General features: G+C 37.6%; 1 protein-coding gene across 8 annotated transcripts in view; it reads left to right on the top strand.

Annotated features, from left to right (window-relative positions):
• The window catches only part of LARP4B (La ribonucleoprotein 4B), an 89,954-nt gene that overhangs the window by 18,699 nt on the left and 50,056 nt on the right, over positions 1 to 21,199 (top strand). For 2 of the 8 annotated variants that reach the window (XM_058297650.1, XM_058297646.1), the window contains exons 1-4: positions 4,484 to 4,489; positions 4,963 to 5,076; positions 14,228 to 14,362; positions 14,955 to 15,014. In XM_058297650.1, the coding sequence (XP_058153633.1) occupies positions 5,032 to 5,076; positions 14,228 to 14,362; positions 14,955 to 15,014 (240 nt within the window). In that variant the 5' untranslated portion in view covers positions 4,484 to 4,489; positions 4,963 to 5,031. Of the gene's footprint in view, positions 1 to 167; positions 224 to 4,483; positions 4,490 to 4,848; positions 5,077 to 14,227; positions 14,363 to 14,954; positions 15,015 to 21,199 lie in introns of those variants that run through there. The other 6 variants (XM_071215423.1, XM_058297648.2, XM_071215421.1 and 3 more) reach the window with 4 other exon arrangements.

Here is a 21,199-nt window from a genome sequence, read left to right as displayed (position 1 = left end):
CATAAGGATAGTTATGTGAATTTTTCTTAACATTGTTATAGTTATACTCTCCTCAATTTTGTGTCCTGCTTTTTTTTTTTACTTAATCTTTGTAATATTTTAAATAATTGTAGTATTTCACATTGGTTTCTCTTTTACTAATCTTATTTCCTTTTTTCCTGTTACAGCTATGAGCCTTGTTCATAAAATCATTTAAACGTGTGTTATTTCAGTAATACAGATTGTAAGTACAAATAAGTATGAATTTTAAAATGTATTATATTTGCTAGTAAGGTTTTGAAATTTTTTTCATGCAAATTTTCAAGTATATAAAAAAAGTAGAGAGGAGAGTACAGTGATCCTTAATGTACACATCATCTAGTTTCAGCTGCCATCAACTTGCTGGCCATTCTTGTATTTGTATTTCTTTTATCCCCCTAAACTTAAAAAAAAAAGTATTGGCATATTTTAAAGCAAACTCCATATGCATCCATAATATCTATATGTCTAACAAGTAAGACCTTTTAAAACAAATGTAAACAATACCACAGTTGCACTAAAAAAAAAATCATTTTGTTATATAATTTATTACCTGGGCAACATTCAATTTCTCCTGTTTCAAAAATGTCATTTTAAGGTAATCAACTGTGGCTCAACCGATTGGGCTCCCTTCTACCACATGGGGTTCGCATCTTGGGGCCTCCTTGTGAAGGCAAGCTGGCCTGTGCCCACAGAGAGCTGACGGCCTGTGGAGGGCTGGCACAGCAAGATGACGCAACAAAGGGAGACAAGGAGACACAGAAGAATGTTCAGTGAATGGACACAGAGCAGACAGAAAGCAAGCTGTGGTGGGGAGGGGCATAAATAAATAAATAATCTTTTTTTTTTTTATGTCATCTTAAAGTTAATTTATTTGTCTTAGGTTCCAAACAGTTCTCATGTTACATTAAGTTATTTTTGGAAAGTGGATTTGGTTCAACTGATAGAGCGTCCGCCTACCATAAGGGAGGTCCTGCATTCAAACCCAGGGCCTCCTGAGCTGTGTGGCGAGCTGGCCCATGCACAGTGCTGATGAGCACAAGGAGTGCCATGCCACGCAGGGGTGTCCCCTGTGTAGAAAAGTCCCACGTGCAAGGAGTGCTCCCTCTTCAGCCATTGGCAACCTCTTCCTTTTGTATGGCTCCTGTGTTGTCATGACATGTCCACATTAGTCTTGAATAGCTTCCTTACTTTTATGATATGGTATGTCCTAGGTTCATCTCAAATTGAGGGACATTCTCCAAGTAATTGCCCAGTATTATTCATTAGTGCCAAGATCATGAAAGATAAGGAAGGACTAAGGAACTGTCAGTTTGGAGGAGACCAAAGCGATATGACAACTAAATGCAATGTGACATCTCGGATTGGATCCTGGAGTAGAAAAAAGTTATTGGTGAAACCCAAGAAAAACCTGAGTTTAGTTTAAAAACAATTATATTTACAATTCAGGTTTAAGATTACATTAATTTTACTTAGCTTCTTTGACTTTATTCTGAGTAGTTATATCACCAACTTGGTATACTGTTAGGTTCGATTGTTTGTTTGTTTTGTATTTGTAAGGGTTACTTTGGGCCCTAATGGAAATATTTAATTATGAAATGAACATTTCTGTTGCTAAAAATTCTTTAGAAATAGATCTAAGAGAACTGTACTCTCCCATGTGTTTTAAGTGTTTAAACAAGATTGACAAAACTTTCCCTTTATTAGGCTGTTGGTTTGATAGATGGCTAGCTTAGAGGCCACAAGATAGGAGGGAGGACTCTTTGATTTAATTTCTTTGCTTTTTTTTTCCATAAAGAGATTAAACCAAATCAGGAATATCATTCCTTTTTGTTCAATTCGTAAAGGCTTTGTGACCGATAATGAGATGTTATGAGATGTTGGAGGGATGTTGGCTGCCTGTTAAAACTCTTATTAAACATTATTAAGTTTTTAAATTACTGTTTCTTATGCCAGGAAGTACTTTAGTAATAGATTTTTTCTCCTGAATAATTCTCTTTACAATCTGGAGACCTGCTTTTTGGCTATACCAGGAAGCAATAGTTTATATAAGTCTCAAAATGGTTTTGGTCTTTTGACCAGGCAGTGAAAAAGTTATTTTTGTTATTCACTCAAACTATTATCAGTTCTTGCAGCATCATACTTTAAATTTTATTCTGTATTAGGCATTAGATAATATAGTCTAGTTTTAACATTTTGTAGTATTTGTACTTTTAAATATTAGTAACCTTTCTCTTGACAAACTTCCCAGATGTGTAAGAATCTTTACCTTTATGTATAGTGGGTCATAATTAAAAGATGTTAGTATAATGTAAAGATTACTCTCTTATAAATAAGTGAAATTAATTATGCGGAATAGTTAAATTAGGGTCACTTTTTCTGTTGTACTATTACACTACCATGGTTACTTTTTTTAACCTTTAATTATAGACAATTTCTGACATGTAAAATTAGACAATGCTTTTATGAACCTCTATGTCTCTGCCCCACATGTTATTTTGGGGAAAATTCCAGACCTCAGGTTATTTCCACTGTAAATACTTCAATTTCAATAAAAGTTTGAGTCTCTTATTAAAACGTCATCATGTCCAAGGGAAAAAAAAAACCTAATTTTTCTAATGACTAATTTTTCAATAATTGTCAATGTGAAAGTAACTAACATTAAATAGCTAATCAGTGTTATTTTCCTGATGGTCTTTTACTTTTCCTTTCTTTTTTTAAAGACTGAATCATTTGTTCAAATAAAGTCATAGTGTATCTCTTAAGTCTCCTTTTTTTTGCTGAAGAAACCAGATTGTTAATCTAGTAGAGGATGCCATAGACAGGATTTTGCTGCCTACACCTTCCTTGTATTTGCTGTGGTCAAGATCACATGAGTTTTTTTTCCCAAGATCTCTTCATACATGGTATTGGTGGTATTTCATCAAGAGGTTCATAATTTCTGGTTGTCTGAAAAATTTCAGATAGTATATGTATGTGTACTTACATGTATAACACCTGTGTATGTATATATGTATTTTATATATATATATTTTATATATATATATATATAATTTTTTAAAACTTTGGGCTGTCATATCTTATTCTAAACCAAAGGACTATCCATAAGAACAAGCATTCTTTCTGGAAGTTAATAGTGGTAAAAGTATTTATACCACGTTCTATGACTTGTCAATCTGGATACCAATCTTTGACTTTATTTTCTGCATTTGATAGTTTTGTGAGAATTAATGTTTAATGATATGAGTTTATTACAGAACTAAATCCATCTGCTCTCCTAGCTAGCCGCTACAGGTAGTCATAGCTACAATCCCTGCATATTACTTCAGCTTGTTTGAAGGGAGAAGAGGGAAGGGGATTGAAACTAAATCTTTACTCATGTATGCATAGCTTTTTTTTTTTTGAACTGGAGAAATTATAGGTTTACCGAAAAAATGCATAAAATATAGAATTCCTGTATACTACCCTATTATTACCAAGTTGTATTAGTGTAGTACATTTGCTGCCTTTTTTTTTTTTTTTTAAGATTTATTTATTTAATCCCCCCCCTCCCCCGGTTGTCTGTTCTCGGTGTCTATTTGTCCGCTTCTGTTGTCAGCTGCGCGGGAAGTGTGGGCGGCGCCATTCCTGGGCAGGCTGCACTTTCTTTCGCACTGGGCGGCTCTCCTCATGGGCACACTCCTTCCGCGTGGGGCTCCCCTACGCGGGGGACACCCTTGCGTGGTCCGGCACTCCTTGCGCGCATCAGCACTGTGCATGGGCCAGCTCCACACGGGTCAAGGAGGCCCGGGGTTTGGACTGCGGACCTCCCATGTGGTAGACGGATGCCCTAACCACTGGGCCAAGTCCGTTTCCCTATTCATTCATTTCTATACTTATAAAATTTACTTACAAAAGTTCCTTGAGATATTTGGTAAAATTCTCCTGTGAAGCCATCTGGTACTGGGCTTTTCTTTATTGGGAGGTTTTTGATTATTGATTCAATCTCTGTACTAGTAACCTGTTTGTTGAGATCTATTTCTTCTTGAATTGTTTTTGTGTTTCTAGGAATTTGTCCATTTCATCTGGTTTATCTAATTTGTTGGCATATAATTGTTCATAGTATCCTCTTGCAGACCTTTTTGTTTCTGTGGGGTTGAGAGTAATGGCTGCCCCCCATTCTTCTGTATGCATTTAGTTTGTTTATATGTGTACAGTCTCTGAAAAAACAGTCTCTTCTAGGAATTGACAAACAGATTGGGCCTGAAATATCTGAAATATGCAGCTGTGCTTATATTTCTTTTTTTCGAAAATCTCTGAGTAACATCTGGCAACATAATCAATAGTTTCCAAACTCTTTTTAAAAACCAGTTTAAAAAAAAAAAGTGTGCCCAAGCATTATTTTACATTTATATATATATATTTATAATTCCTACATTTTGACTTCTGATTTTCATTTTGTATTTTTTTTTCTTTGCAGTTCTAGCTAAAGGTTTGTAAACTTTACAGATCTTTTTTACTTAGTCTATTTTATATGATCTTAATATAGCTACCCCAGCTATACTAATGGTTAATCATTGCATAGTATGTATTTTTTTCCATCCTTTCACTTTCATCCTGCTTATATCTTTGAAACTTAAGATGAGTTTCTTATAAACAGCTTATAGTTGAGTCATGCTTATTTATCCATTCTGCTAATCTCTGCCTTTTTACTAGGGATTTTAATCCATTTACATTTTAAGTAAGAAAGCTGATGTGGCTCAAGTGATTGGGCTCTCAACTACCATATAGGAGGTCCAGGGTTTGATTCCTGGGGCCTCCTGGTGAAAGGCAAGCTGGCCCATGTGGTGGGCTGGCGCAGCAAGATGATGCAAAAAAAGAGACACAAAGGAGAGACAATAAGAGATGCAGGAGACCAGGGAGCTGAGGTGGCACAAGAGACTGAGCACTTCTCTTGCACTCCAGAAGGTCCCAGGATTGGTTCTTGGTGCCACTGAAAGAGAAGACAAGCAGACACAGAAGAACATACAGCGAATGGACACAGAGCAGATAATAAGCACAAAAATAACAAGGAGAGGGGTGGGTAGAAATAAATTTTTTTAAAGAACATTTAAAGTAACATGATAATGCAGAACTTTTTTCTGCCATTTTGTTGTTTTGTTTTTGTAAGCCTCTGTATTAGTCAACCAAAGGGATGCTGACGCAAAATACCAGAAATTGATTGGTTTTTATAAAGGGTATTTATTTGGGGTAGGAGCTTACAGATACCAGGCCAGAAAGCATAAGTTACTTCCCTCCCCGAAATCTATTTTCACATGTTGGAGCAAGATGACTGCCGATGTCTGCAAGGGTTCAGGCTTCCTGGGTTCCTCCCTTCCAGGATCTTGCTTCTCTCTGGGTTCAGTGTTCTTCTCTTCCTGGGGATTGCTTCTGTTTCCTTTGTGCGCTTACTTCCTGGGGCTCCAGCTTAAGGCTTCAGCATCAATCTCCAACATCACAAATCCAATATCAAAAAACCTCAACTCTGTCCTTTGCCATGCCTTTTATCTGTGAGTCCCCACCTCCCCAAGGGGTGGGATTCAGTTCCCTAATGATGTGGCCCAGTCAAAGTGCTAATCATAACTTAATCACGCTCAGGTACAGACCACATTACAAACATAATCCTGTATCTACTTTTGGAATTCATAACCATATCAAACTGCTACACTCCACCCTCTGAATTCCAAAAAGATATTACAATATTCAAAAAAAACTTAAATCAGTGACAATCCAAGTAATCATATCACAACTAACTTAAAGAAATAGTTTGTCTTGGGGCAAAGTCCTGTCTGCTATAGACCTCTGAAACTTACGGAACAATTTATCTGTTTCCAATACACAAATGGACAAAGGATAAACATTTTCATTACAATAAGGAGAAATTGGGAGGGAAACATGAGTCTTGGGTCCTCTACAGTATAGTAAACCTGCAGGGCATCCTATATTCAATTTCAGTTGAGAGTCATCCTTAAGATGATGGTTTCTTCTTCTTGGTGCCTTGTGGGAACCCACTCCTTCCACATGCTTGCCCAGCAGCCATTTTCTTAGGTCCACCCTCATCAAGCATCTGGGTGTCAACCAGGCTCCAGTTCTCACCCTCCAAGAGTGTTGGGGTGATTGCCACACTTTACCCAATCTTTGGGTTAGAGTCATAACACCCCCTCAGTACAGTGATGTGAAGACAACATTCCCCCTAACCTTTGGCATACAGGATCAAACCACTCAGAGCAAGGAGTTGACCACCTGGCCTTCCCTAACCCTTGGCATGCAGGCTCAACCCTCTCAGAGCTATAAGTTGACCGCCTGACTTCCCTAATCCATGGAGGACAGGTCCACCCCTCTCAGACCTGTGGGGTGCTGACCTTAACCACCATAATCCTTGAGGAATGTGCTCCACCCTCCCTGTACCCTCGGGTGGCAAAACTTACTCAGAGCATCCACCCTCTTCAGCTGTTGGTGCAAACTCACCCTCTCTGTACACATGGGTGGGGTTCCTCTTGGCCCAAGGTGATGTCTTAATTCTAGATCTCAGCTTCCATAGTTTTCCTCTTAAAGCTGTCTATCTTTCAATCTCCCCTTTCCATGTCCCTTTTAGTCCAAGCTGGCAGTGGTTTTGTTCATACAGTTCTCTCAAAAACCTTGTTGGTTTAGCATGCAGGAAGCAGGGGTCCAAGCCATCAGACAGTAAGACTTCCACAAGTCTTTCTGAGATAACTGTATCTTCAGTCTTGATTTACAAGTTCTAAGTTTAGTTAAGTCCTTCAATGGGCACTTTCATCTGGGAGCTTGATTTCCAGAGGCTTGGAGTTTCCAGAATCACTTTCTGTTTTCTTTATGCGGGACAACATTTACTGAACTGTAGAGAATCAGTGACTCATGTTTCTCTCCCTTTTCTCCTTATTGTAATGAAAATGTTTATCCTTTGTCCATTTGTGTATTGGAAACAGATAAATTGTTTTGTAAGTTTCAGAGGTCTATAGCAGACAGGATGTTGTCTTGTAATCTTTTGTTTTACATAAATCATTTTAAACATCAGTTTTATTAGTACATATTAATAATCATACAGTTCATCCAGAGTGTACAGTCAGTGGTATTTAGTATAATCACATAGTAGTGCATTATCACTTCAACATTTTTGGAGCATTTTTACTATGTTAATACTAATAACAGTAAACAAAAAAGCTGGCAAACAAAAAAATACTTCTTAATCTGTTTCCCCTGCTGTACATAACCATTATTTTCTGGCTATTTTTGCACATTTATTTATTGAAGAAGTTTTATTGCGATATATTCACATACCATGCAATCTATCCACAAGTATATAATCAGTGGCTTTTAGCATAATCACAATGTTGTGCACTCATCATCACAAAAATTTTTAGAACCATTTCATTACTCCAAAAAGAAAAACTCCAGACCCTTAGCATGCCTTCCCCATCTTTCCATAACCACTAATCTCATTTCATCTTTATAAATTGATTTATATTTACATTTTATTTCAATGGAATCATACAATATGGTACACAATATATTTAGTTCATTGTAGCACAGTGATACAGTATTTGTCCTTTTATGTCTGGTTTGCTATACCCGACATAACATCCTCCAGGTTCATCCATGTTATCATATGCTTTATGGCTTCATTTTCCTCTTATAGCTACGTAATATTCCATTGTGTGTATACACCACAGTTTGTTTATCTATTCTTCGGTTAATGACAGTCTGGGTTGTTTCCAACTTTTGACAATCGGGAATAACACCACTATGAAAATCAGTGTGCAGATGTCTGTTTATGTCATTGCTCTAAGTTCTTCAGGGTATTTACCCAGTAGTGATATTGCAGGATCATGTGGGAAATTTATATTGAGCTTCTTTAGGAACTGCCAAATAGTCCTCCACAGTGACTGTATCATTCTACATTCCCACCACCAATGAATAAGTGTTCCTATCGCTCCATATCTTCCCCAGTACTTGTAGTTCTCTGTCTTTTTAATAGTGGCCATTCTAATAGATGTGAAATGATAACTCATTGTAGTTTTGGTTTGCATTTCCCTAATCATTAGTGATATTGAACATTTTTAATTAGTTTGTCTTTTAATGTTGAGTTGCAACATCACTTTATATAAGACGGATATTAAACTCTTTATCAGACGTGTGATTTCCAAATATTTCCTCCCATTGAGTTTACTGCCTCTCACCCTTTTGACAAAGTCCTGTGAGGTGCAAAAGTGTTTAATTTAGAGCAAGTCCCATTTATCTATTTTTTCCTTTATTGTGTATACTTTAAGTGTCAGGTCACTTACCTACCACAAGATCTTGAAGATGTTTCCCTATATTTTCTTCTTGTAGTTTTATGGTCCTGGTGTTTATATTTAGGTCTTTGATTCATTTTTTGTTGATTCTTATATAAGAAGTCAGATAGGGGTCCTCTTTCATTCTTTTGGTTATAGATACCCACTTCTCCCAGTTGAAGAGATTGTTTTATCCCATTAACATGGACCTGGTAGGTTTGTCAAAAATCAGTTGGCTGACCAGGAAGTAGCTACAAATGAATGACCATTGCCCTTCAATGCCTCCTTAAGAATAAGGGTGTAAACTCTCTGAGGAGGGGGGAGTTGAGACAGATTGGCATAGTGAAAGGGGGAAGGTGGCTAAAGTCTGGCAGACAGCGTGACTGTTAGACCACATGGCCATAAGACCCTGCCTGGAAACCTGGGGGATCTCACTAGATCTGCGCCACGAGAATCTCATTTGGAATGAGAATCCTGTTTGGGGTCAAGGGAAAGCCCCAGATACCCTCAAAAGGCCTCACATCGGCCCCCTGAAAACTGACAGTTGAGGCAGCCAATCAGAACAGCAAACAGCTGGGGCCCCTCCCCCAATATTATGAAGGGGTAGGAGGAAAGAATTTAAAAAGGCCTGACCTGGGACCCCATGCATGACTCACTCTGCAGCACACCCATGTTCCATGCCTCAGATCATGTACTTTCCTTGTTTTCTTGTTTCTTAAAAATTTCTTAATTCCCTTGCCTAACAAAGAAAGAAAGAAAGAAAGAAAAAACTGTTGGCTATAGAGGGGAGGTACTATTTCTGGACTTATAATTTGATTCCACTTTTCAACATGTCTGTCTGTGTGCCAGTACCATGTTGTTATGTTTTCTTGTTTGTTTTTAAGGATTTGTTTATTTATATCTACCCTCTCCCTCCATTGTCTGCTCTCTGTGTCCATTCATTGTGTGTTTTTCTGTATCTGCTTGTATTCTCATTAGATGGTTCCTGGAACTGATCCTGAGACCTTCCAGAATGAGAGAGAGGTGATCATTCTCTTGTGCCACCTCAACTCCCTGGTCTGCTGCATTTCTTATTTTCTTTCCTCTTTGTCTCTTTTTGTTACAGCATCTTACTACATCAGCTCTCTGCAGGGGGCAGCACTCCACATGGGCCAGCTCGCCACATAGGCCAGCTTGCCTTCACCAGGAGACCCTGGGTATCGAACCCTGGACCTCTCCTATATGGTAGACAGGAGCCCAGTTGTTTGAGCCACTTCCGCTTCCCTACCATGCTGTTTTGACCACAATACTTTTGTAATGTTTGAAGGTCAGACACACTAAAACTCCTCCCGTGTTGTTCTTTTTTAGAATGGTGTTGGCTATTCAGGTGCAATTCCCCTTCCAAATGAATTTGGTAATTGCCTTTTATATTTCTGTAAGAAGGCTGTTGGAATGTTGATTGTTATTGCATTGAATCTATATATCAGTTTGGTAGGATTTACATCTTCATGATATTTAATCTGCCAGAACATGAATACATTATGTCTTTCCATTTGTTTAGGTCTTTATTGATTTCTTTCAGCATTGTTTTGTAGTTTTCTGCATATAGGCCCTGTACTTATTTGGTTAAATTGATTCCTAGGTATTGGAGTCTTTTTGTTGCTATTGTAAATGGAATTTTTCCTCTCATTTCCTCCTCAGATTGTTCAGTACTAGTGTACAGAAACATTACTGATTTTTGTGTGTTGATCTCATATACAGCCACTTTGTTGAAAACATTTATTAGCTCAAGTAGCTTTATTTTAGACATTTAAGAATTTTCTAAATATAGGATCATGTCACCTGTGAATAGAGTTTTACTTCTTTTCCTATGTGAATGCTTTTAATTTTTTTTCTTGTCTAATTGCTCTAGCTAGAACTTCTAGTACAGTGTTGACTAATATTGGTGACTATGAGAATCCTTGTCTTTTTCCTCATCTTAGAGGAAAAACTTTCAACCTTTCCCTGTTAAGTATGATGTTAAACGTTCGCTGTAGGTTTTTCATATATGCCTTTTATCATTTTGAGGAATTTTTCTTCTATTCCTATCTCCCAAAGTGTTTTTAACCAAGAAAGGATGCTGGATTTTGTTGAATGTCTTTTCCATGTCCATTGAGATGATTATGTTGTTTTTTTTCTTTCAATTTATTAATGTGTGTATTATGTTGATTAATTTTCTTACATTGAACCAGCCTTGCATACCAGGAATAAATCCCACTTGGTCATCAGGTATAAGTCTTTTGATAACTGTTGAATTTTATTTGCAAGTATTTTGTTGAGAATTTTTGGATCTGTTCATTAGAGAGATTGGTCTGTAATTTTATTTTCTTGTAGTGTCTTTATCTGCTTTGGTATTAGGATGATGCTGGCTTCATAAAAAGTGTTGGGTAATTTTCCCTCCTCTTGAAGTTTTTGGAAGAGTTTAAACTGAAGAATCCAACTCAAGGTTTCTTCCTTACCAGAGTCAGTTGCCATGTGTTGATGGTTGCTGATGTCTGAGAGACTATAACCTTCCCCTCTGTTCTTCCTCTCTCTGAGCTGCGAGGCTGGCATAGGACTTGTCTCTCAGGACTTCTTTCTCTCCTGGCATAGGGCTAGTTTCTTTCCAGACTTTCTATGTCAGTCTCCATTCTCTTCCCAAGGTGAGCTGTAAATTTATTTACTTTTAATTTCCTCTCATGTATTTCCTTGGTCTGCCAGCAGATGGCATGCTTTGTTGTCCTTCCTGGTTGGAGTGTGTCTGCTGCAACATAGATTAGATCAGTGTGATACAGATTCTTGCCTGGAGGCTTAAGAGCCTTGTAATTTAGACATTCTCAGAGACAGTTCTCCATCCTTCACTAGCAGCCTCCTCCCTTTTCCCAGGTAGGAAATAATTCCACTCTCCTCTGGGTCCTCAACAATCAGTCCCAGTTAGTGGAGAGGAGGATTGATAGGATTGGATCTGTTTAGTCCTGAGCTGGCTCGCAAGGTAAACAGTGGTATGGCCCCACCTGGCCTGGAAGGGCTCTTGGGGCACAGCAGACCAAACTTATGGGTGAAAAGCTGAGTCAGCCTTAGGCTGTCTCTCTCTCTCTCTCTCCCCCCCCCCCCTCTCTCTCTCTCCCCCTCTCTCTCTCCCCCCCCCTCTCTCTCCCCCCCCCTCTCTCTCCCCCCCTCTCTCTCCCCCCCTCTCTCTCCCCCCCTCTCTCTCCCCCCCCCTCTCTCTCTCCCCCCCCCTCTCTCTCTCTCCCCCTCTCTCTCTCTCCCCCCCCCCTCTCTCTCTCTCCCCCCCCCCTCTCTCTCCCCCCCCCTCTCTCTCTCTTCCCCCCCCTTTTTCCTGGGGAGGTGGATCCCTGGGGCCCCCTTTGTATCCACTGGCCCAGAAGCCTGAATATTCAAAAGTGTCTTTAGTGTGGGAGGAGGGTGCCAGCAATAGAAGCTTTCACTTTTAACTCACAGTTTTGCGATCACGATTCTTTTCCTTTGTCCTTCTCTTCTGTCCAGCCTACCCTTTTAGTGTCCTAAACCTAGAAGATTTTTTTTTCCCAGATCTTTTCTGCCTGTTCTCTAGCTATATTTCTGGGAAAGAAGAACTGTTAATTTTGATATTTTAAAATGTTAACTCTGGGATTTAGTTCCTGGGCTATTTCTTGAGTTTGTATCCAGCTAGTAAAAGGGCAGAGATTTTCTTGAGTACTGGAAGCTAACAAAACCATTCAAACCTATTCCAAAAACACTTCACAGTATTTGAAATACGGCTTTGCATATGGTGGGGTACCATCCTTCAGAGTTCAGCCCTCCTATCAAAACAATAAGCCCAAGGTGAATGCAAAGTACAGGCTATACTCTATCTTTTCTGGGCCTGTGTCTCTGTCTTATACTGGGCTTGTGTTTGATTGTGTCCTTAGGGATTCTCGCTTTTACAGGAATTTGAATGTGCTCTCTGCTCCCCAGGTAACAGACTTTCTTCCTCTCCAGGTGTTCCATCTCAGGACTTAAAGTAGCTAAGCCTTTGCTCCTGGCCCCCTGACTTGGTTGTTTCTTACACTTTCTTTGTCTGAAGCTGCTTTTCACTGGGGTGGGGATTGTGAGCCAGGGAGGCTTTCTCCAGGTCAGTCTTTCCCAGCTGGTAGTTTGTCACAGACCCACAAAGGGATCACTGGCTAGCTCTACACTGCACTGTAGAGGGGGCCAATTAGGGGTCAACAAGGGTGTTAGGAACTAATCTTGTGGCTCTTTGAGGCTGTGTTTTCTTGCTTCAGCACTTGCCCAGTAAATACAGCCCGTTAACTGTTTTGCCTAGTTTTCGTTGTTTTTTTTTTTTTAAGATTTATTTTATTTATTTATTCTCCACCCTGCCTTTGTTTTTATACTTGCTGTCTGTTCTCTGTGTCTATTCTCTTGTGTGCTCTCTGTGCCTGCTCTTTTCTTTAGGAGGCACCAGGAACCAAACCTGGGACCTCCCATGTGAGAAAGAGGCACTCAGTAACTTGAGCCACCTCAGCTCTCTTTTGTTGTGTCTGTCATTATCTTTCCTCTTTTTGTGACCTTGTTGCATCAGCTTGTTGCATCAGCTTGCCATGCCTGCCATGCCTGCACTTCGCACCAGCTCACTGTCTTGTTCATCTTCTCCAGGAGGCATCAGGAACCGAACCTGGGACTTCCAGTGTGCTAGATGGGAGCTCATTTGCTTGAGCCACATTCACTTCCCTGTTTTTCCTAGTTTTGAGGAGTGGGACTTTAAGTCTCCTCTGCCGATATTGCCTGGGACAGTTTGGAACAATGGCAGTCCCCAGAGCCAGGTGACACAGGGATCTAAACTAGCTCATCAAAAGCTATGGTCAGAGACCAGACTTCATACACCTGGATTTTAGGAACTAGGTCATTATATCCCACTCTCATACTAGCAAAATGCACCAGGACATCAAAGTTGAGTACTTCCGTGCTGCTTAGAGAGTATAATTCACTAGTGCTTACTGGGATTTACCAGCCTCTTTCTCCTGCTCTTCCTTGGATGCTGTACAATGTTGTTCTTGACTCCAGAGTTTCAAAATAGTTGATTCAGACAGTTCCTTCCTGTTTATTAGTAGTTCAGGTGTAAGGACTGGTTCCTGGAGCTTTGTATTCCGCCATCTTCCCTCAGTCCCCATATGCATAGCTTTTTAAAAAATTAGTGCCTGCACTACTAAATTGTACTTTCAACCCAATGACTCTTAAATGCATCTGAGGATGAGATAATGGAATATTGCTCAGCCATAATAAAAAAAAAGAATGAAGTTCTGATACACACTGTAACATCGATAAACCTTGCAAACATTTGCTAAGTGAAATAAGTCAGACTCAAAGGACAAGTTTTATATGATTACACCTATATGAAGTACTAGAATAAACAAATTCATAAAGACAAAGTAGAATAAAGGTTTGCTAGGGACTGGGAGGGAGTATGGGAGGTTTTTGGTTAATAGGTACAGAGTTTCTATTTTGGCTGATGAAAACATTTTGGTAATGGATGGTGTTGATGGTAGCACAACATTGTAAGTATAATGCCACTGAATTGAAAATTAAAAATGGTTAAAATGGTAAATTTTATGTTATATATACATATGTTACCACATAAATGAGTTTCTGGGCATGAGTGGGTTTGAATGTATAGCATATGGGTTTTACTGTATTACCATGGTCACCAGATTAGTCTGAACAAGAATTTATTTTAAAAAATATTTTTTTCAGTGAGTAAGATGTATACTGTGGGCAGATTCCTTTGTAATTACTTAGAATCCAGAAGGAGAAATACATGTCCTAGAAAATTGGAGATTTTAAGACTTTAATTGATTTCATTTTAAGAATCAATCATGCTATGTATTTCATATTGCCTATTTATTGTCTTTGTCATTTTACAGCATCCTAAAGTTAACGTTAAACTTCTCTCAGTGGAGCCAAAAAGTAAACAGCTCATGACTTCTGATCAGGACACTAAAGTTGTGGCTGAACCGCAGGTGCAGCAAGTACAAGAAGTGAAAGACAGTTCTCATCTAGTAAGTCCTCTGTTTTAAATTAGAACTGGTTTAATACATTTCTTTTCTGTCTTTCTGATAACAAGATTCTATGTTGGATTTAATAACTAATCAGAATAGAAGTACCTGAATATTCTACAGATAAGTATTGTATTCTGAATAAAATGTATGGGTGGCTTAGTAGAGGAAAATGTAAGTACTGACTAGGTAATAGAGAACATAAATTATAGTTAAAGCTCTAGGTAAAAAACATTTTAAATCACCAAGAAAAATGAATTGATGCAGAAATATTTTAACAACATTAAGTAATTTAACAGTAGTGTGTATTTAAAGAACTAATTTAGAATTCAGTATAATTTTTAAAATTTTGACTGCCTCCATTCATTTTTAGATTTTAACATGTCATGCAGTAATGTCAAGGTTTCTTATTGACTTTAGGAAAGTAGTTTTCTTAAGTTTCAACTCTCTTACATCATTCTGAGTATCTCACTGAATTTCTTTATAAAAATATGCTTTTGTCAGTGGATTTTGTTTTCCTTAATTGCTGTGATTTGAAATTATGTTTTCTTTACATTGTAGTGATGATGTTTTTTTGATGCTTCCAATTTTACAGATGAATGGTCCTATATCTCAAACCCCTTCTCAGACAAATTCCATCCCAGCTTTAAGTCAGGTAATTCCATTCTGAGATTAATCATAGATTGTTTAAACATATCCTGCATACTTTGGCTCACAGATAATTCCTTAGACCAAATGTTTGTTGTAAATAATTAGAAAATGTAGATGTTTCCCAAAAAAGGGAGGGGGGCCCATTCATCATCTTACCACCTGAGTATAACAAATGTTAATACTGTGTGTCTTTCATGGTCTCTGTGACTATGGGCAAATTATGTGTATATCATTTCACAAACATCAGTCAATGTTTTTAAATGTTATTAAATTAAATGTTTTAATTAATAACATAATCATCACCCTAGTTTTAATGATTCATTTATAATCTATTATATATAAATGATTAGGCTTACATTTTGATGTCCTATGCTCTTTAAAGCATACAAATTAAATATTAAGCCTTTACTAAGAAAGTTCATTTCACATTTTAGCTATAATTAATGAAAGAATAAGGAAATAGAGATCGTTGGTTTTAAACCACACTTTTCACCATTTTCATATGTATATATAAAATGCATTCAGAGTTATCCAATTCAGCATTGTAATCTTCGAAATAATCTTAAAAATAATGGGGTTCTAGTAAGTCTTACCTTTTCCCCAAGCAATTATAAGCAGTTGGTGCTGTTAATCTCCTTTTCATAAGGTAGAATTTAAAAAATGAAAGATGCCAAACTATGGTATTTCTTCATCATGGTCATCATCTTTGTTGTTATTATTTGTGTAGTATTTGTGTAGTCTATTTTGCATTAATTTTTAAATGAATTTTATATTTTAAGTCCTAATTTTGTATTTTTTAAGTGCTTTGAAATCCAAATATAATAGCGTAGGTGGTTTAAAAGAATATTCATACCCCCAGGAAAAAAAATTGAACACCCTTATGTAGAAATCTATGAAATACTAGTTTTTAGAAAAATCCCCCTCCTTGCCTTTAAACTACATCATAATATTTAAAACTTCTTTAAAAACTTACTGCAGAGCACAGAACTAAACTCTTAGATTCTGTAATTTTTTGTTTATTAATTTCTTGAGGGGTAATAATTTAGATAAGACTTGTCTAGTAAATCATTTACATGTTTGAACCAGAAATAATATGCAAGTATGACTGCCTTCATATGCCTTCTTTGAGAATTTTTTGAAAGAGTTAATGTCCTATAATAATAGCTTAAGGTGCCCTATAATAATATCTGGCCAACCTACTCAGTATCCCTGGTGACCTTTGGACAAATTACATCACTGATACTGAGTTTTGGAAAATGTGGATATAATAGTTACCAACTTTATAAGATGGTATAAATTTTGGGTTTTCAGAGAATCATTAAATAGTAGTGCTGTGAGATACCTTAAGAGACTATTTGGACTCACAGCATATTAAATTTTTATATGTAACAATGTTAAGCATCTTTACAAGAAAAACATCATGTTAGAGCACACACATTTTTATGTAGCTGTAATCAACGTATACACATCACCTAATTTTTTCCCACTTACATGATTTTGTCTATATATTCCAGAGTACTAACCCTTTTTTCATGCCATGTATTTTTGTGTGTGTCATGTGCGTGCTTTAGTCATTTGGGCATTTAAATTGTTTATATTTTCCTGCTATTATAGGTAGTGTTGGCTATGAATATTTTTCTGACTAGCATTATTCATAATATACCTAGGGTGTGGACAGTAATATGACTCTTACCTTCCAGGTTTCCAGAAAATCTGAATTTTTAGTGACTGAGTATTGATGCTCAGTAGTCTACTTTTTGTATGATTGGTGGGTGAGTACGTGTGGCAGTCTGATTTAAGGAGCTAGTCTCTTTAAGGTTTAGTTCTTCCACAGAGGTTGGATACAGTATAGGTAGGGAAGAACAGAATAGTGTGAATTGGGAAGAAAATCATCATGGTAACGCCAAAGTAAATACCTGAATAATTCAGGAGTAGGTTTGCATTTTAAACAATAAGTTAACTGTTTTTGTATAGGATCATCATTTATCCTTTGGTAACATTAATCATAATTATTACACAGGTCTTACCCTGACAAAAACTTTTAAGTAGCTACTTACAAGCCTAGCCAATCAATGAGCACCAAAAAGTAATCTTATTAGATTATAACATAGTTATTAGATTGTGAGAACATGACTTAACCGTTTTAGTGTAAGAATAGAGTATGAGTGACTTTAAGAATTATTTGAGTTTGTGTTCATTTTTCAAAAAAGTAATTTTATGAGGTATAATTTACATTCTTCAGAAGTCATCCATTTTAAGTGTATGATTCTAAGATTTTAATAAATTAGTTTGTGCATCCATCACTACAAGGTTGTTTTAGAACGTTCCCATTACCCCACTAGGACAATCCCCCATGCCATTTCTCAGTTAATTCCCATTCCCACCCCCCATCCTAGGTAACCACTAATCTTTTTTCTCTATAGATAAACCTTTTGTGTATCTTGTTTACTTTTGTGGCTAGCTTAGTGTTTAATAGCGCACAGGCAATCAGTATTTATTGAATGAAATTTGAGTATTCAGCAAAGTTGTGCACTAGTGATAAAGATCATTAAGACAGTTTATGTGCGGAGGTTGTTCACAGATTAGCATGAAAGACCGACTGTATACAGCTAGGCCTAGCAACGTGTAAAGTCGTATTGCAAAATTTTATGTAGACACGGTGACATAGTCCTTACAGAGTGAAGATAGACTTGAGAGTAGGAAGCATTGAGATGTAGTTAAGTTTACAAAAGAAATACTCTTTATTTTGTCCCTAAGCTATTTTGATATGAGGGTAATTTTGAATGTCTAACGTTGACATAATAAAGGTCCACTGGTTTTGAAACACATTATACTAATAGTTCGGGTTATAGTACCAAATTTACATCAGTTGTCTCTGAGTTATGGATAGAAACAATGATGAAATTCTGAGGTCTAGCTGTATATCCAAAACTGGAAGGAAACAAGAAAGAGGAGTTGGTAGTGATAGGAAGAAAACCAGAAAAGTCTTTTGGGTTAGAAATGGAGGAATTACGGATTTTGGAGGAAGGGAGAGGGTGACCAGCATTGCCAACTAAAGTTGGTGGATCAGTATAAGCAGGCCATCAATTGTGACCTTATCAAGACCAGTTTCAAGGGGATAATACAAATGAGAGCCAGATTGCAGTGGGTAGAGAAATAGAAGTTTTGGTTTTTTTAAAATACTGATACATTTAACGTAGACTGTAATGTGCCTTCTAAGATCTTGGCTTTGAAAGCAAGGATATAGATAGCTAGAGGAGAAAAGGGTTTTGAGGGTTTTTAAGATGAAGAGATCCTCGTTCTGGTAGTGAGCCAGCCCAACAGGCAGGAACATGTCTTAAAGCTTTTCTCGAGTAAGACTTAACAACCAGTCTTTTTTTAAATTTTTTTATGTTTTTTGTTGTTGTTTTAAAGATTTATTTTTTATTTATTTCTCTCTCCCCCTCCCCCCCCAGTTGTCTTCTCTCTGTGTCCATTCACTGTATGTTCTTCTGTGACCGCGTCTATCCTTATCAGCTGTGCCAGGAATCTGTGTTTCTTTTTGTTGCATCATCTTGTTGTGTCAGCTCTCTGTGTGTGCGGCACCATTCCTGGGCAGGCTGCACTTTCTTTCACGCTAGGCAGCTCTCTTTACGGGGTACACTCCTTGGCGCGTGAGGCTCCCATATGCGAGGGACACCCCTGCATGGCACGGCACTCTTTGCGCGCATCAGCACTGCGCATGGGCCAGCTCCACACGGGTCAAGGAGGCCTGGGGTTTGAACCGCAGACCTCCCATGTGGTAGGCGGATGTCCTATCCATTGGGCCAAGTCCACTTCCCAACAACCAGTCTTTAACAACAATTTCATTTGCTTATAGAACATAGGTTCTTTATCTTACCTTTTAGGGTCACATACCTTTTAGAATTTTCCCAGGAGAATGAACATCCACAGAAAAATTTGCGCTGTTTTGCCATCACTTTGAAGACACATTGTGATGGTAAAAATTGTAAAACTGTAACAAAGTGAATCTTAGAATCAAGGAAATTTAGTAGATCAGATAAATTGAGTCTCATCGAAAGAACTGTTAACTTGTTAAGTTTATCACAGCAAAATTTGAACACAATTTCTCAAATGATCTGGCAGTTTGTTTTCTCTGTTTAGGCTTCTAACTTTTTTTGCTGTGAAGTTCTCATTCTTTGAGACTGCAGATTCCCAGGGGAGCACAGATCCCCTTTTGAGATACTCTGTGGTACAAAAACTAAGATTTGTTATTATAATGCTTTAATATAAAGAACCATGAAAATATTGGGAAAGGAGAGTATTTTTGGTTGGTAAACTTTGAGAGAGGTGTCTTTAAGAAGGATGGTAAGAATGGGAAAGGGGAGAAGGGGACGTAATATAAGTAACAGTTTTATCAAAGGTAGGTATGCCAAGGGATAGTTAATTGGTTTTTTGTTTGTTTTTTGATAAACTAGAGGAGGTAGGGAGGAGGGGTTTTAGTATGAGAAGTGATTGGAGAGGTAGGTGGAGGTCAGATTATGAGGACTTTGAGATAATTTAGGGGTTTGATTCCAAGTGCTTTACTAATAACCCTCACATCAGTTCTTTCAGATAGTCATTGGTGTTGGCCCAGTTTTTCAGATCACTGAAACAAAGAGAGTTGAAATAATTTGCCAAAGCTCACATATGTAGTAAAAATGGAATTGGGATTCAAACCCAGGCAGACAAGGTCCTGAGACTGTTCCTTTAACAGACTACACTATTTAGCTCTCTCTATAAATGGTTTGTAAAACCTAAGTTTAAAAAAAATTTTTTTTGTAAATATATTTAATTTTCTTCTGATGATACAGAGTAATATGACATTGTGCCTATGTCTAGCACTATAATGCCTGAGTTCAGGTAATCTTCTTCAACAAATTACTAAAGCCCCTAGTGCTTCATTTTCCTTATCTGTAGAATAAGGTTATTACTATCTATCTCAAGGGTTGTTAGTGGGAGGTCCGCGGTTCAAACCCCGGGCCTCCTTGACCCGTGTGGACCTGGCCCATGCGCAGTACTCATGCACGCAACGAGTTCCCTGCCATGCCGGGGTGTCCCCTGCATAGGGGAGCCCCACGTGCAAGGAGTGTGCTCTGTAAGGAGAGCCACCCAGCACGAAAGAAAGTGCAGCCTGCCCAGGAATGGTGCACACACACGGAGAGCTGACACAACAAGATGATGCAACAAAAAGAAACACAGATTCCTGTGCCGCTGACAACAACAGAAGCAGACAAAGAAGATACCAAAATAGACACAGAGAACAGGCAACCGGGGTAGGGGGTGGGGGGGAAGGAGAGAGAAATAAATAAATAAATAATCAATCAAAATTTTTAAAAAAAGCGTTGTTAGGAGCGTGAATAGGTAAAAAAAAAAAAAAGAATGTTTATTTAAAATGCTGTGATACATAGTGATATATATAAAGTTGTGTCCTACAGTTACATCATTATTTTCACTGTAGTGAAAATTAATGTACCTAAATTAAGTATATGCAGAAGTGTTATTATCTTCACATTTAATTTAGCAGAATTCTTAAACTTGTTTCACTGGAAAGTATTGTTTTGTAAAACATAAATAGAATGCCAGTCATAACTTGTAGTTTAAATTAACCAGCAAAATATCTCTCAGGGGAGTTAACAGAATTACTTTGTTTTTAAAATATGTCAGAACCAGAACCATAGTAAGAAAAGTAATCGCTTATACTGAGAACAAAACATTACAGATGTTTAAAAGACAAGGCACATAATGTAAATCACTAGTCATGGCCAAGTCGTGAAGAACAATAAGGTTAGTTGCTAGATTATTCAAAGCAGACTAAGTACTTGAGCATTCATGCTTCAGATGCTTTTGAGTGACTTTCTGGTGTTGATACTGGGCATGTAGATTCTTTTCTTTCTTTATTCCTTTCCTTCCTCTCTCCTTTTCTCTTGCCTTTTTTCTTATTTGGGAATTTTTAGGCATCTGTGGAAGGAGAGAGAATAATATAATGTACTCCAGTGTATCCATCATGAACTTGAAGAATTACCCACCCTCACGTTTTGCCACTCCTCCTGTATTCACTTTTTAATACTTTTAAAGTATGTATGTGTAGATTTATTTATTTATTCATTTATTTACTGAAGTATACTGAAACATATCTCAATCAGCATGTTATTTCACCCATAAAAACTT

Source organism: Dasypus novemcinctus, chromosome 5 (assembly GCF_030445035.2).
Source record: "Dasypus novemcinctus isolate mDasNov1 chromosome 5, mDasNov1.1.hap2, whole genome shotgun sequence".
Taxonomy (NCBI): Eukaryota; Metazoa; Chordata; class Mammalia; order Cingulata; family Dasypodidae; genus Dasypus; species Dasypus novemcinctus.
Note: the sequence above shows the minus strand (reverse complement) of the source record. Positions and strands in the feature narration are given on the sequence as shown.